Source organism: Mesoplodon bidens (genome assembly GCF_964165515.1).
Source record: "Mesoplodon bidens genome assembly, chromosome: 2".
Taxonomy (NCBI): domain Eukaryota; kingdom Metazoa; phylum Chordata; class Mammalia; order Artiodactyla; family Ziphiidae; genus Mesoplodon; species Mesoplodon bidens.
Window position 1 is genome coordinate 86,819,645 of NC_138177.1, and position 15,079 is coordinate 86,834,723.

Below are 15,079 nucleotides of genomic sequence, written 5' to 3' on the forward strand. Positions count from 1 at the left end.
AAGAAGTTTGGGGGGAAAGAACCAAGTGTCTCTGATAAAGGTGAGTACGCGTGGGAGGGAGGGAAAAGGGGCTCCGCTGGGACGAAGAGTCATTACTTTTCTCTGTCACATAGGCTTCGTTATGTGGAGAGGCTTAAGCCACATATTTGGGCACTTAATTGCACTCCAGTCTGTATTACTCTTTAATTGTTACTAGTATTTACCTAAGGGTTGCCCTAGTCATCAAAATACTAGCTTCTTGAGAGCAAGAGACTGTTATGTTAGGCAATAAATGGTTAATAGCTACAGCATCAGTACCAGGAAGAGAAGAGAAGTAAAAGAAGTTTCAGAAGACGGACTGTTAAGACAAACTAAAGGGGGTAGGGCTACAAGAACAAACCTAAAACAAGCCTCAGCATCTATTTATCTTCTGAATAACAAAAACACATACACTAGGATGGAGCAAAGATAATAAAAGTTACAGTAAAAAAATCTTTAAACAAAAATACCAGAGTTCCAAATATATCCAAGGTGGTGCTGTTCTCTGAAGTAATTCCCTGTAGGAAGCCACACGCTCTGTCTAACCTAGTGTGAAGAATGCCCAGAACCCAGATCATGCTCCAGTTGGGCTACCCCAGTACCTTTTCCCAGGCCAACAAGCAACTAAAGCCAAGAAAAACAGGCTTTAGCAACAGGAAATTCAATGTCAGTGGGAACCAAAGCTACAGGGAGGGGGGAAAACAGAACAGGGGAAAATCTTGTCTTAGAAATTGCTTATTCAAAGTACGGGGAAATACTAGGAATGTAGCCAAAGATTTTATCTTTTTTCTCCCCCAATTATCTGGCGAGGCCTGAGTATTAAAGAGAGTGAACTCCTCAGAACTGCATTGTTACTTACCATTTCAAAAACCTATCAATCACCCACCATACCCAAACTGAATGTCTGGCTCCATTCTTTTTTTTTTTTTTTTTAAAACATCTTTATTGGAGTATAATTGCTTTACAATGTTGTATTAGTTTCTGCTGTATACCACAGTGAATCAGCTATATGTATACATATATCCCCATATCCTGGCTCCATTCTGATCCACAAATCTAAGCCCCCATTATTCCTGAGTACATAACCTCCCACTGCTCTAATTATGCCTGTCTCCTGGATCACAAAACATACACAAATAGCTGTAGTATAGTAAAAACATGGGTGAAAATGTGATGTTATGTGGCTTTTGTTACAAGGGAACCTCTATAAACCAGTTTCGTCTGGAAAAATCCACTTCCCTTGGAGTTGTAATCGTTATTTTCACATGTGACTGTCTAGATGGCTAGAATGGTCTTCCTTCCCACCTTTCACAAACCAGCTCAAGTCTCACTTTCCTGAAGCCTTCCCCAAATCCATCTGTACTTATAAGTATCTGACTTTAAAGTAGTAAGGTTGATTTTAGTTTGGGACTAAATAAGCACTGAAGGCAATCTGAAAGTTAACTCTGGCCAATGACATTACTGGAACAAACCTAGAGCCTCCGAAGATAACCATACTTTGGAGAAGAATGTTAAAAGCCCTGTTTTTTTCAAAATTCTCGTTACTCTGTAGTTACTTGGATTCTGCAATTCAGCATTTGAATTGTCTCTAACTTTATGTATTCCGGTAAGACTGTACTTTAAGGCAACTAGAAACAGCCCTTAAACTGAGATGCTGAAATTGGTCAATCTACCACAGACCAAAGGAATGGCTGTGGCAGGTACAGCTGAGCCTCGTTATTTGCAGATTTTGTATTTTCAAATTCACCTACTCACTAAAATTAGGAACCCCCCAATCAATATTTGCGGCACTTTTGTAGTCATCTGTGGATGTGCAGAGTGGCAAAAAAAATTTGAGTTGCCCAATGTGTATGTTCCCATGCACACTGAAGTGGAACAAGGCCATGTCCTGCTTTCTTGTTTCAGGCTCATATAATAAAAATCCTTTTCGTGGTCTATTTTGTGGTCACGTTTTTTGTGCTTTTTTGTTGATTTCACTGCTTAAAATGGTCCCCAAGCCTATGTAGTGCTGAAACGCTGCCTAGTATTCCTAAGAAGGCTGTGATGTCCCTTACAGAGAAAACTCCCATGTTAAGTTCCTATGATAGCATTAGCTGTCAGTGTGAGTTCACTGTTAATGAATAAAAATGAATATTAAATAAGGTGATTTAAATAAAAACATATAAACCAAGATTATGTATTGATTGGTTGACAAAAATGTTGTGACCAGAAGCTTGCAGGAACCTAACTCTGTATCTCCTCTAGGAGCCATGTTTCAATATGTGCTAATTCAGTGTTTGCTGGCAACTTTACAGAACATAACCACAGTAAATGAGTCAATATACGTAAGAATGTTTTTTGATACATTTGGTTTCTGCCCTCAGAGGGCTTAGATCTACCCTGTTGTTTTTTTTTTTGCTTTTGGCTGCACTGCACAGCTTGTGGAATCTTAGTTCCTGGAACAGGGAATGAAACCGTGCCCCCTGCAGTGGAAGCATGCAGTCCTAACAGCTGGACCACCGGGGAATTCCCTACTCTGTTTTTTAATATATACTCTGTTCAAGCGAGAATTTTAGTTAGCTCAGCTTATCTTATGGGACCAGCCAGCTTTGTTCTATATTTACCAGTCTTAATTTCTTTCTTTGATTTCCCAAGTAGTAAGTAGCTTGGTAGTTCTTTTAAATTATGAATTTATAAATTGGCATTCAGATTGTATCAGTTTTTTGTGAGTTTGGAGAAAATGTGCCAAGGTTTGCTAAGTATCTCATGAATCTAGATGAGTTCTAGATTATAAAAAAGAACAGGCAGGGCTTCCCTGGTGGCACAGTGGTTAAGAATCCGCCTGCCAATGCAGGGGACACGGGTTCGAGCCCTGGTCCAGGAAGATCCCACATGCTGTGGAGCAACAGAGCCCGTGCGCCACAACTACTGAGCCTGCGCTCTAGAGCCCGCGAGCCACAACTACTGAAGGCGATGCACCCAGAGCCCGTGCTCCAAAATGAGACAGGCCACCGCGATGAGCGGCCCGCGTGCCGCAACTAGAGAAAGCCCGCGTGCAGCAACGAAGACTCAACACAGCCAAAAATGAATAAATAAATAAATTTATTAAAAAAAAAAAAAGAACAGGCACTAGAACTAGGCAACTAACAGAAGCACAACCATCCAGGCACAAATGAAGCAGTAATTTCAAAATTTCAGCAGTGTAATTTCAAAATTTCAAATATAGGAGTGAGGCCTCACAGAAAACTCCTCTCCCTCTGGCTGGGAAACTTTTGCCCTAGGATACCATAGGCTGATTTCAGCAGTGTGATAAAATAGACACAATTCAAGCAAATACTCTGCTGAAGGAGGTTAAGGAAATCAGGAGGTCTGTGTAGGACTTGGCAAGGAGAGTTGACTTCCTCCCAGTTATATAAGAAACCAAGGGCTTTAGATAGCCAAGAGATTAAGAGGAGTCTTTACAAAAGTCTGTATGGACTAAGGAAATCTATGGGGCAGGCTGATGGGGTTAGTAAGTTAAAGGCAAAGGCCAGAATGCTTGAACCTGTACTACAAGTACATAGTGTAGTATACCTAAATGTCCCTCAACGGGGTGGGAATTTGAACTGGCCTTGAATGGAAGGTGAAGCACTGAAACCCCTCTGGTTCCATTTTGGGAAACAGGACAGAAGCCTTTCCCACATGTCTGTAAGCAAGTTAAACTCATATGGAAAGAAAGCAGCATTTAGAGTTAAGTTGATGTGAAATATTACCCAAGTTTACGGTGCAGGGATTCTTTCACTTCTACTTCCTACCTAGTAACTATAATTACTTGGGCCTTGTTTTCTGAGTGATAGGTAGAGAAGATAACTAGATTTTTCTTTTTGACAGAAATGGAAACCCCAAAACAAAGCCTTTGAAACACCAGTAGCCACTGAGTGTAAAGCAGTATGATCCATAGAGAAATTGCTCAAATTTAAAAAAGAAAAAAAGGGGGGTAGGACTTCTCTGGTGGTCCAGTGGTTAAGACTCCACGCTTCCCACTGCAGGGGGCATGGGTTCAATCCCTGGTCATGGAACTATGGTTCACATGGCATGGCCACCAAAAAACAAACAAAAAAATGCTGTTCTTTGCAGTCTTTGTTTGGATAGTCACTGAATTTATAGTAGTTGAAGGTAGAAACCAATTTCAGAAACCCTGAACATTCTCATCAAATAAGATCAGTTCCATATCTTACCTTGAGAACAAAGGCTGAAGAGACTGGCTCAAAAAGGAGAGACTCAGACAATTTAAGAACAAAACAGGTATATTTCTATTGGACTACCTGATACAGAGGATAGTGTGGTATGGATGGATAGTATGAATGACAAATAATACAAATATATTTTATTTGAAATAAACAAAAATGCTTACACAGCTCAATGGGTCACTTGGAAATAAACTCTTGCTTGACTGTATTACCAAGCAGAAACAAAGCTGAAACACAAACCCTTCTTTTGACATGTATTTGGAGGAAGACACTACTTGGTTTTTAAAAAACTGACCTTCCCTTAAGGCCTGGTCATAGAAGTGTAAACAATGTAAATGAATCCACCATTACCAGTTGTTATATCATATCTATGTTACCTGTGTATTCTGAGATCACAGCTGTACCTGCCAATAAACTTGGGAAGGGTTGCTATATCACAGTTACATTTGAGTTGGCAGGCAGGACTGAGGAAGTAATTTGGAAAAAGTTTTACATCCTATTCAGAACAAATCACTAGTATTCCCTTAAATAACAGGTTACAATAGAAAGATACTGTCTGAACGTTGTCCTTCTCACTTTGGTTCATTTTTAGTTTTTGTTTGTGATTAACACAGTTGTTTGATTCATTCGCTTATAGTACAATTCTGCCACAAAGTATTAAAGCAGAAGATACCTATTATTCCTTCAACATCTGCATTTTTTCAAGTTTTATACTCTACTATATCCCTAGTATGTCAGCAGTTTTTGAATATTAAAAAAATAATAAGTGGGTAAAACTCTTCTAAAAATGCACATGTCTATAACTATAATGGTACTAGATGAGAAGGAAACAATGATGGAAGGGAAGAAAACAAACATGTTCATTTGTAGGGAATGTGGTTCAAGTCTTTGGATTTAAAAACAACTTCCCCAGAGAAGCTGGCTATAATGGAACTTCCAGAAAACTTCCTTTGCTTCCAAAAAGGATCTGAAAAATCCCAATCCAAATGTTTGAAACTATAGTTATGAGATGCTATAAATGATGATCAAAGCAACTGGAGGGAGAAGGATGAATGTGTCTTCCATTCAGCTGTAGTTTGTAGCATAGCCTCTTTAGCTGTTGATCAGTAAAAACCACTGAAGTACCAGAAGTGCTTTGAAGGATTGGGTAGAAAAGTACTGAACATATTACCTGTCTATGTCAGTGACAGGGCTTCATAGCTAGGAAAATTTTCTAAACAGTAAAATGACTCCAGGATAGATATCTCTCTCCATCATTAAATGTGGCAGAATTAAAAAAAGAAAATTTACAAGTAGATATAGTGAAAACAGAAAATTACCAGGCAGAAAACACAAAAGAATCAAGACAATGCTATAGGTTCAACAGTATTCCATGAGGCTAGAAAACCTGTTAACTTTGAAAGCCCTAGCAAAATATCACTCTTGTTTATAAATCACTTATTTATCATATGACCACACATTGCATCCTTTCTTTCCATGTATTGAAGAATCCTACATTCAGCCTTTAAGCATTCTGCATTTCTTTGCCAATCTTGTAGCTGAGTATCTTGTTCCAGTCGATTTTGGTGCGGGTAACTGGAAGTTGCCGGCGCAAGGCCTTGAACGTGGTGTCTGACATTGTTTGATAGTTTTCACTAATTGCTGTCTGCAATAGATAATAGAAAATAGGTTGCTTGAACAGAAACCAGATGTAGTCAAAGGACATGCTTGAGTCCCATAAGGACATACAGGCTGTAAGACTTCTAGTGAGCATTTCTCCAATCTCTGAAGCAGGTTAAGAAGCCCACCTATATTATTTCTAAAACAAGGGCTATACAGGTATCACCCGCTTTTCCAAAGTTTGCTTTATGTCACTTTGCTTTTACCAAAGCAAAAAGCAAAAACAGCGTTCAGCATTTGTTTTGCAGTGAGGCTGTTATAGGGGCAGGGTGCACCATGAGCAGTAACAGTGACCCCACCAAGCTCCTTCTCAGGAATTACACTCAGGAGCTCAGCATCAAGCAAGCTGGAGCTGTGAACTGCATCTGTGAGCATCTGTGCTGTACCTCAATTATTTGTGCACCTGAAACCAAGATGTGTTCTAAGGTAATTGCTTCTCTGCTTTATGCCATTTGGACTTAGGAAAGGTTTCACAGGAACGCTTTACTTTGGGATACTAGGGGAAATCTGTAGTACCTTCCAATGCCAAAACCTTGATTGTAAGCAGAATGCAAGAAGGTCTGTAAAGTCTCACACTTACTAACACTGAGCAACATGTATATTTATGTTCAAAGGAGAGAGAAGTGTAACAAAATATGTTAAAAGCAAAATAAGGCATGAGAAATAGAAAAATCAGTTTCAAATCATCTTACCTGATACTCATTTTCTGCATGCTCTATAATTTTAATAAACTCCTTAGCAGTTTGGACTTCATTCTAATAGAGAGAGGAAAAGGGGGAAATAAGAATTTTAAAAATTCTTAAGCAGTGAATATAATTCAGTAAGCAGTGAATAAAAAAATACTAAAAAGTCCATCTAAACTAACATTTGTATAACAATTTAGTTTTTCAAGCTTTCCCATTCACATTATCTTCTTTGATTCTCACAACAACCCTGTGAAATAGATCTGTTATTATTACCACCTCCATTTTGCAGATGAGAAAACAGAATCCTCTTAAGTGACTTGACCAAAATTATACAGCCTTCGAATGATAAAGATGGGATCCAAATCCAGGTCCTCATCAAAAAAACCCACACTTCTTTCCAATCTACTACAGTATGCCCAAAAGACAACATGATGTCTTGAAATTTTTATGCCTTGAAAATATCTCTGGTTTAAGATGATATAAACAATGCCCTCAGACATATCAGTCATATATTCTAAGCTCAGAGGCTCCTCTAAGCCAATCAATCACATTTTGCTTTACATGATTCGGGTACAAAATGAATTGAATCTCTCTCTTTCTTTCATAATTAAGTAAAACAGAGTTAAAGAGGGTGAGATTTACTGCCCAGGGCAGCATCCCAAGATCCTTTCAAAGAGTCAAAACTACTTTCTATTCATAATAATACTAAGACATAGGTAATTGCCTTTTCCACTCTCACTCTCGTGTGTACAGTGTAGTTTCATAGAACCTATGTAATGTGTGATGACTTCATTACTTTTTTTTTTTTTTTAAATAAATTTATTTATTTTTGGCTGTGTTGGGTCTTCATTGCTGTGCACGGGCTTTCTCTAGTTGTGGTGAGCGGGAGTACTCTTTGTTGTGGTGCGTCGGCTTCTCATTGCAGTCGCTTAGGCTCTAGGCACTTAGGCTTCAGTAGTTGTGGCACTTAGGCTTCAGTAGTTGTGGCTCGCGGGCTCCAGAGCGCAGGCTCAGTAGTTGTGGCACATGGGCTTAGTTGCTCCACGTCATGTGTGATCTTCCTGGACCAGGGCTCAAACCCATGTCTCCTGCATTGGCAGGCGGATTCTTAACCACTGTGCCACCAGGGAAGTCCCGACTTCATTACTTTTTGAGGGCTAATGTGTGAAGCACATATGAGAATCCAGTTGTCTTTTATTAAGTCAGACATTACACACTTTGTGAAAATGTAAATCAATGACATTCTTTTCACTGATTTTTTTTTAACTTGGAAAATACAGCTGTTTATTGTGAAAGTGAAGGTTAACAAGTAATGGGTTTGTTATTGTTATTTTTGCTTTAGATTTTTTTTTTTTTTGGCCATGCCACGTGCTGTAGCATGTAGGAACTTAATTCTCCAACAAGGTATCAAACCCGCACCCCTGCAGTGAAAGCACGGAGTCTTAACCACTGGACTGCCAGGGAAGTCCCTGTTATTGTTATTTTAAAATTAATAAATAAGTATTTTTAACATTTTTCGGTTTTAATTTCTACTAAGGTAGATAGATATAACACACATAAACAAAAGCTATTTGAGAGTGCTCAGTAACTTCTAGGAATATAAAGAAGTACTGTGAATGCACAAAAAGTTATGTCCCTTCTTTCCAGGTATGGAACACAATACTGTTTGATTGAATATTCCTAAAAATGTTCGGTTTCTCTAATGATATGAATGTATGAATGATAACCCCTCTAAGGTTTAGTTTGGCAAACTTTCCTTCCTCCTGGTATTTATCAGTTGAAGATACTGCTGTTCCTTGAGCAAATCTCACAACTGAGAAAGAAAAAGAAGTTTGAATTCTCTAAAGCCATTATCACTATTCTCAGTCAAAGACTGTGAACTAACATCAAGCAACCAACAAAACGGGTTGGTTACATACTAACAATTATAAGCTGCCCAAAACAAGGACCTACTGCATAGCACAGGGAACTAGACTCAGTATGTTAATAACCTATAATGGAAAAGAATCTAAAAAAAGAATATATATATACATATATATGTATATATATATATATACATATATATGTAACTGAATCACTTTGCTGTATACCTGAAACTAACACAACATTGTAAATCAACTATATTTAATAAAAATTTAAAAATATAAAAAAGTAGAATCTTTTATAAAGTGCTTTAAAAAAAAGTAAAGCCTGCCAAAATCAAAGTAGTGAAAACAACCTAAATTTCTAGTGGCAGAATCAGTACTCAGGGGCCTCCATGGTGGCGCAGTGGTTAAGAATCTGCCTGCCAATGCAGGGGGACACGGGTTTGAGCACTGGCCCGGGAAGATTCCACATGCCGCGGAGCAACTAAGCCTGTGTGCTACAACTACTGAGCCTGTACTCTAGAACCTGCAAGCCACAACTGCTGAAGCCTGTGCACCTAGAGCTTGTGCTCCGCAACAAGAGAAGCCACTGCAAGGAGAAGCCCGCGCACTGCAACACAGAGTAGCCCCCGCTCACCGCAACTAGAGAAAGCCCATGCAGCAACGAAGACCCAACGCAGCCAAAAATAAAATAAATAAATTAAAAGAAAAAGAAAGAATCAGTACTCAGGATCAAAACTAATTTTTTTTAAACAAAAACAAGATGAAAGTGAGACAGACATTAAATATTCCACACTCACCGAAACAGTTACTGAATCCTGTACATCTTTATGACTAACCAACTGAACATTGCCATCTTCATAATAGTGAACCTGTGAGAGACAACGTTTGAGCAAGTTATGTAGGTCACATAGAAACTTACTGCTTAGAGCACAAATCCATGCTTTCAGCCATCCCCAAACTTATCAAGTCTGAGCAAATAATTAATATGACCAATGGTAATTTACAATGGTGGTTAAAATTCACAGAAGACTTAAATTTAAGAATTCTCTTTCCTTAGCAGGGAAAACTCATTATTAATTAATAAACATTTATTATGGGCTTGTTGCTTTCCAGACACTGTGCTACGCATTGTGAATACAAAGATCTTAAATAAGATTTCACTCTTAAAAGTATTAAAATAAAATCAATTAACATTAGTTTTTCTCTGTGAAAACCAAGAAATTTTAATGGATCCTAATCCTTTACACATCTCTCCATATATACCATCATCGTTTTTGGTTAAGTAGATCTGACCAAGTGCAGGAAAAGCTTGATTGAGGGTTAAAAACAGGACTGAAAAATAAATATTCTATTGGTAAATCAGGCTACAAAAATAAATAAGGCAAAAGCAGTTCTGAGGATGTAAGGCAAAGTGGGGTACTACAATTATGATAACAATTAGCAAGAAGGAGGATTACCCAAGAGACAGACTAACCATTCAACTAGATGTAAGGCTCAGGAAGTTTCAGCAATTTACACGATAGGTTCAGTCACAGTCACCAAAAGTAACAAAACCTTTCCTAGGTTTCATCTGCTAATAAAAATTTCAACATGACTATCATCAATGTAAATCCTCAGAAATTGTTGCCTTCCCAGAGCTATCCTTCTGCTTATAGAATAACCAAAGGTTTAAATATCTTAATGACATTTCCAAATAACTCTCACTCTGATTTTTAAAAGATATGTAAATGAAGTAAGCTTTCCCCCAGAGTGTGATCAGCCAGTCTGGGGTAAGTTATAAATGAGGTCTGGGTACTGGGCCCTGTTGTAAAAGTCTTATCAGAAACCTCTGTGATGTGCACTCTTAATTTATATGTTTGCCTTGGCAAAGCTGAAACACGAGTAACTTATTTCCTTCTAGGAGGAAAATAAATTTCCCTGCATAAGTTTATAGTAAGCTGCCAGGTTAATACTGATGCCACAGTTACAAGAGGTCAAGAGCATAGGGCTACTCATAGACATAGTCAACAGATATAGAACAATATATTTTCTTCCGTTGGGCTCCCCCAGAAGCCGACCCTGGGATAAAGATTTGTGAGATAAAGTTTATTTCGGAGGTAATCTCAGGAAGCACTAGTAAGGACTGAGGAAATGAGACACAGAAGGCAAGGAAGTGTTCTAGGTGCAATAAGGAGCACATTACAGCTGCGGGCACTGGACTCTGGAAGACTACGCAGAACAGGCTTTAGAGTTGTCCCACCTGAGGGGTGAATAAGCTGGCATATTTACCCACCAGCTTTTGAATGGCACTAAGGGCTGTGCCAGAGCTATGAATGTAATACTTCCAGTTTGCCTCATCTGAGCTGGGAATGCTCCTAAAGCTAGGAAAAGCTCCCAGGAAGAGAGGTGCAGCTACTTGTAGCAGTAAGTAATCAGTATGTACGAAAAAAGTGGTTACAGATGACATCTCCTATGTATATTTTGATTAAATTATACCATTTAAAAAGGCAACTCTTGCTAATTGTTATTAAAGCAAGACTTAACCACAATACAATAGAGGTAAAATTAGGTACTGATCTTCTTAGATATCATTAACTGTTTAATCTGACTTCAGAGTTAGTTGGGCTTAAGAATTAAATCACCATGAATTTTGAAAGTCAAACCTGTTAGGATATCAGAAGACTTCAATCCAGATAGGCATCAAATGAGTTAATAAGCTCCTTATTCACCTGCCTGTCTGTTCTGACACCAGCATTAGAAATCTACTCTGCTTGGTTTATCACACTTGGCCATTCTCTCTAGTTCCTCTGTTTTATTTACTTGGTTTAAAACCTCCTGTCATTACTGTAAAATAAATAAATAAATAAAACAAAACAACAAGTCCATTCATGTAGCTTTCTTCAGAGCTAAGAGTTAACCTTAAGTATATGTATATGTACACATTTAAATGAGATACATAAAAGACTCTAAGTAAGTTCCAGTAGCTGCTATATAGTCACTTCTTAATAATTAGTTATTTTCTTCTTTCATAGAACTGCTGCTTGATAATTCCTGGAAAAATCTTAGGTTATCTTTGAAAGAGAAAAATAACAAGCAAGCAGTACACTTCACATGACTATCCTTTATCAACCCAGAATAGCTCTGATTAACTACAGTACTTCCCTAGGAAGGAGGCTTCAACTTCTATTTCTATTTACCATTGATATCCTTTTGCATCTACATATAGCTGTTCCTTATTTGTAATGTCAGAACAAATATCAACTTGCATGTTTGTTTTAAAGATGTGATGTTTTAACATGGCCTATTAACATACTGGGATCTCACCTGAATCTTAAGTACTCCAACCACCTGGGCTGTAGATGGTGTGATGGTGAACTTCCATTCTGATCTCCAACGACCATTCCTATTAAAACACACACACAACACTGTAGAATTAACAATAAGAGAAAGGTGATTTGCCACTGAGGCAGAGAATTTGGGAAATTGGAAAAAAAAGAAACAAGTCATTTCCAGTTTGACAAATCCAGGGCTCTATCCACTCAAATGTAAGTTTGTATCCAACTGGCCTAATCATAAGCCTTTTCTAAGTTATTTTGACTTTCACCTTTCATTTTTTATCTTGGAGTAGAAAACCATGCCTATTCTGCTCATGAGAGGCTTTTCCACAAACAAATGGATGGGCCACTGAGTTATGCAGTAACTCAAGTATTATTAAACAAACTCAAGTAAAACTCACACTTTCCACTGGGTACTTTATTAATCACTTATTCTCACTCAATGTAAGAGTACTATTTGAAAGATAAATTATAAAATCTTAGAAGAAATCTAAATGATCACATCCAAATCCCTCATTCTGCAGTAGGGAACTGAAACCTCTAAGTCAGATAACTTATTGCAAGCTAGTTAGATTAAAAACCAAGTCTCGGGCTTCCCTGGTGGCACAGTGGTTAAGAATCTGCCTGCCAATACAGGGCACACCGGTTCGAACCCTGGTCCAGGAAGATCCCACGTGCCTCGGAGCAACTAAGCCCATGAGCCACAACTACTGAGCCTGCGATCTAGAGCCCATGAGCCACAGCTACTGAGACTGTGCACCACAACTACTGAAGTCCCCACGCCTACAGCCCGTGCTCCGCAACAAGAGAGGCCACCACAATGAGAAGCCCGTGTGCTACAACAAAGAGTAGCCCCGCTCGCCGCAACTAGAGGAAGCCCGTGTGCAGCAACAAAGATGCAACACAGCCAAAAATAAATAAAATAAATTTATAAAAAACAAAAAAACAAGTCTCAACTGCTGGTTTGGTTTCTTTCCTATATAAATTAGATTTTAAAAAGAAGAGAACATCTACTTTCTTACCAGAAGTTTTTAGGCTGAAACTGGTGGCTTTCAATACATGCAATAATGGTCTGTTGCCCATCTATAGTTTTAGCATAAACCTATTGTTAAAAAAAAAAAAAGTTAGATTCTTGAAAACATATTTAAGCAACAAACACTATAAAAAAGCAGTGTGCTAAATCCTTGGGGGAGATGAAGAGTCAAACAGGGTAAGCTTACAACTCAGAGAGTTCATGGAATATGAACACAAACCACATGTTAAGTTCTAGAGAAGAGAGTGGTACAATGAATACAGAAGGAAATACTGCTTTAGGTTTAGGGTACAAGAGAGGTACCAGTTGGAATGGGCCTTACAAGACAGATGAGATTCTGATACGTAGAGACTGAGAATAAAGATGAGTAGGCAGTTCAGGGAGAAAACGGGGGTGCTGGTCCAGTGAATGACTCAATGGTAATTAGTTCTGTCAGGTTAGAGGGTGTGTGTGAAGTGGAACTGTGGAAGATAACATAGGATTGTAGATTTAGGCCATGTAGTAGTAGATGTAAGGTAAGAAGACTGGACTTTATTCTACAGGCAACGGACAGAAACCAAAACAACATGACCAGAACTATTATTTGGGGATAATAATCAATATTGGTGTACAGAGTAAAATGGGAGAAAAGTTGAAAGTTAGGCCACAGAATTAATCTAGGCAGTAAAACAGGGTAGTGTCAATGGGCATAAGGATGCAGAAGCACAGTCAAAAGTCTGGCAATATATTGCAAGTGAAGGGCAAGAGAAAGGAAGGGGTCAAAGTACATGCATGCTTAGGTGACTAGAAAGACAGTGGTGTCATTAACAAATCAGAAAATTCAGATGGAAATGTCCAGCTAGGAGTTAGAAATACCAACTGTTTCTTAGTGTAGGAGAGGTGAACAAAAATGTGACCACCAAGGAAAAGAAAAAACAAAAGGCTTTACAGTCCACAAAATGTTTTTATATTTCCTTTTGCTCTAATAAATATAGTGAAACACACTGTTATTATCTATAGATGATAAAGTTGAAGTTCATAGAGCTTCTTGCCCAAGGTCATTCAGAAAGTGGTTAAGGTAGAACCCAAACCCATTGCTTTTCTGACACCAAATTCTGTAACTTCCCTTACATTAAATAAACTATGAGTTTTTGAGAGAGAGAAATACAGCAATGGGGAATGCCTACATTTACAAAAGTAGGGGAAAGAAAAAGAAATAAGCAGAGACAGTAAGAATAATTAGAGGGTACTGACATAGCAGTCTAAGAAAAGATAATTTCTAGAAGTAGCTGGTTGGCCTCAGTGTGAAATGCCATACAAAAGTCAAGGACCAAGAAAAGGACACTGGGTCAGGCAATTCAGGAATCATTAGTAACCTCAGAGAGCAGTTTTTGTAGAGCAGGGACTGAAGCCAAAACTCATAGGGTTAAGAAGTGGATAAGTAATGAGGAAGGCACTAGTAGGAGCAGAATGCTCCATGGTTTGGTTGTATAGCAGAGAGAGATGAGGGAAGGGAGAAGTAGAGGAGAGGGAGGAGAGGCAAGGTGGAAGAAGAAGAAAGAGAAGTAACTTACAGGAATTACTATCTTGACTGAAGAAATGTCCTCCCCCACCCCATACCCAACCCACTTAAGGACAGGAGAAATAAAAATATTTCTAGGTAGGGCTTCCCTGGTGGCGCAGTGGTTGGGAGTCCGCCTGCCGATGCAGGGGATGTGGGTTCGTGCCCCGGTCAGGGAAGATCCCGCATGCCGTGGAGCGGCTGGGCCCGTGAGCCGTGGCTGCTGAGCCTGCACGTCCGGAGCCTGTGCTCCGCAACGGGAGAGGCCACAACAGTGAGAGGCCCTTGTACCGCAAAAAAAAAAAAAAAAAAAAAAAAAGAGATGTTTGTGGCTGGCCAAAGCCTCCAAATGATAAGGTAAATATAAGAAAAACAACACTCTAATAATGAAGCAGGCAGATACTTAACAGTACAGAAGCCGTTGGAATAATGATCTTTCACATAGGCCCTTAAAGCACTGTCACAGGATTCTCTCCAAGACTTCAGACCTCCATCTACTTCCTCTGGCTGGGGGTCACTTGCTTCTTTCCGTAAGTGATCAAACTTAAAGGAAATTTTGTTTCTTGGATCTAAAAATCTGCTATTACCCAGGTCACCGTGTTCTGTAATTAAGACCTTCCAAAGAATAATTACAAAAATAAGTAACTCTATAAAAAAAGACAGTTCTTCTTGTCACATTTTACAAAACAAACAAAGACAATTCTGGAGACGATTAACTTTTCATTTAGTCAGATTTCTCTTTCATAATCAATT

The 15,079-nt window shown here is 38.7% G+C and overlaps 1 protein-coding gene across 1 annotated transcript in view; it reads right to left on the reverse strand.

Moving 5' to 3' along the window:
* Positions 1-4,265: 4,265 nt before the first annotated feature.
* Positions 4,266-15,079, reverse strand: part of CAPZA1 (capping actin protein of muscle Z-line subunit alpha 1) — a 46,697-nt gene continuing 35,883 nt past the window's right edge. The window contains exons 5-10 of the mRNA XM_081225942.1: positions 14,735-14,941; positions 12,776-12,855; positions 11,743-11,821; positions 9,237-9,308; positions 6,578-6,640; positions 4,266-5,871 (exon numbers count right to left, since the gene is read on the reverse strand). Coding sequence (XP_081082068.1) covers positions 5,731-5,871; positions 6,578-6,640; positions 9,237-9,308; positions 11,743-11,821; positions 12,776-12,855; positions 14,735-14,941 — 642 coding nt within the window. The 3' untranslated portion in view covers positions 4,266-5,730. The remainder of the gene's footprint in view (positions 5,872-6,577; positions 6,641-9,236; positions 9,309-11,742; positions 11,822-12,775; positions 12,856-14,734; positions 14,942-15,079) is intronic.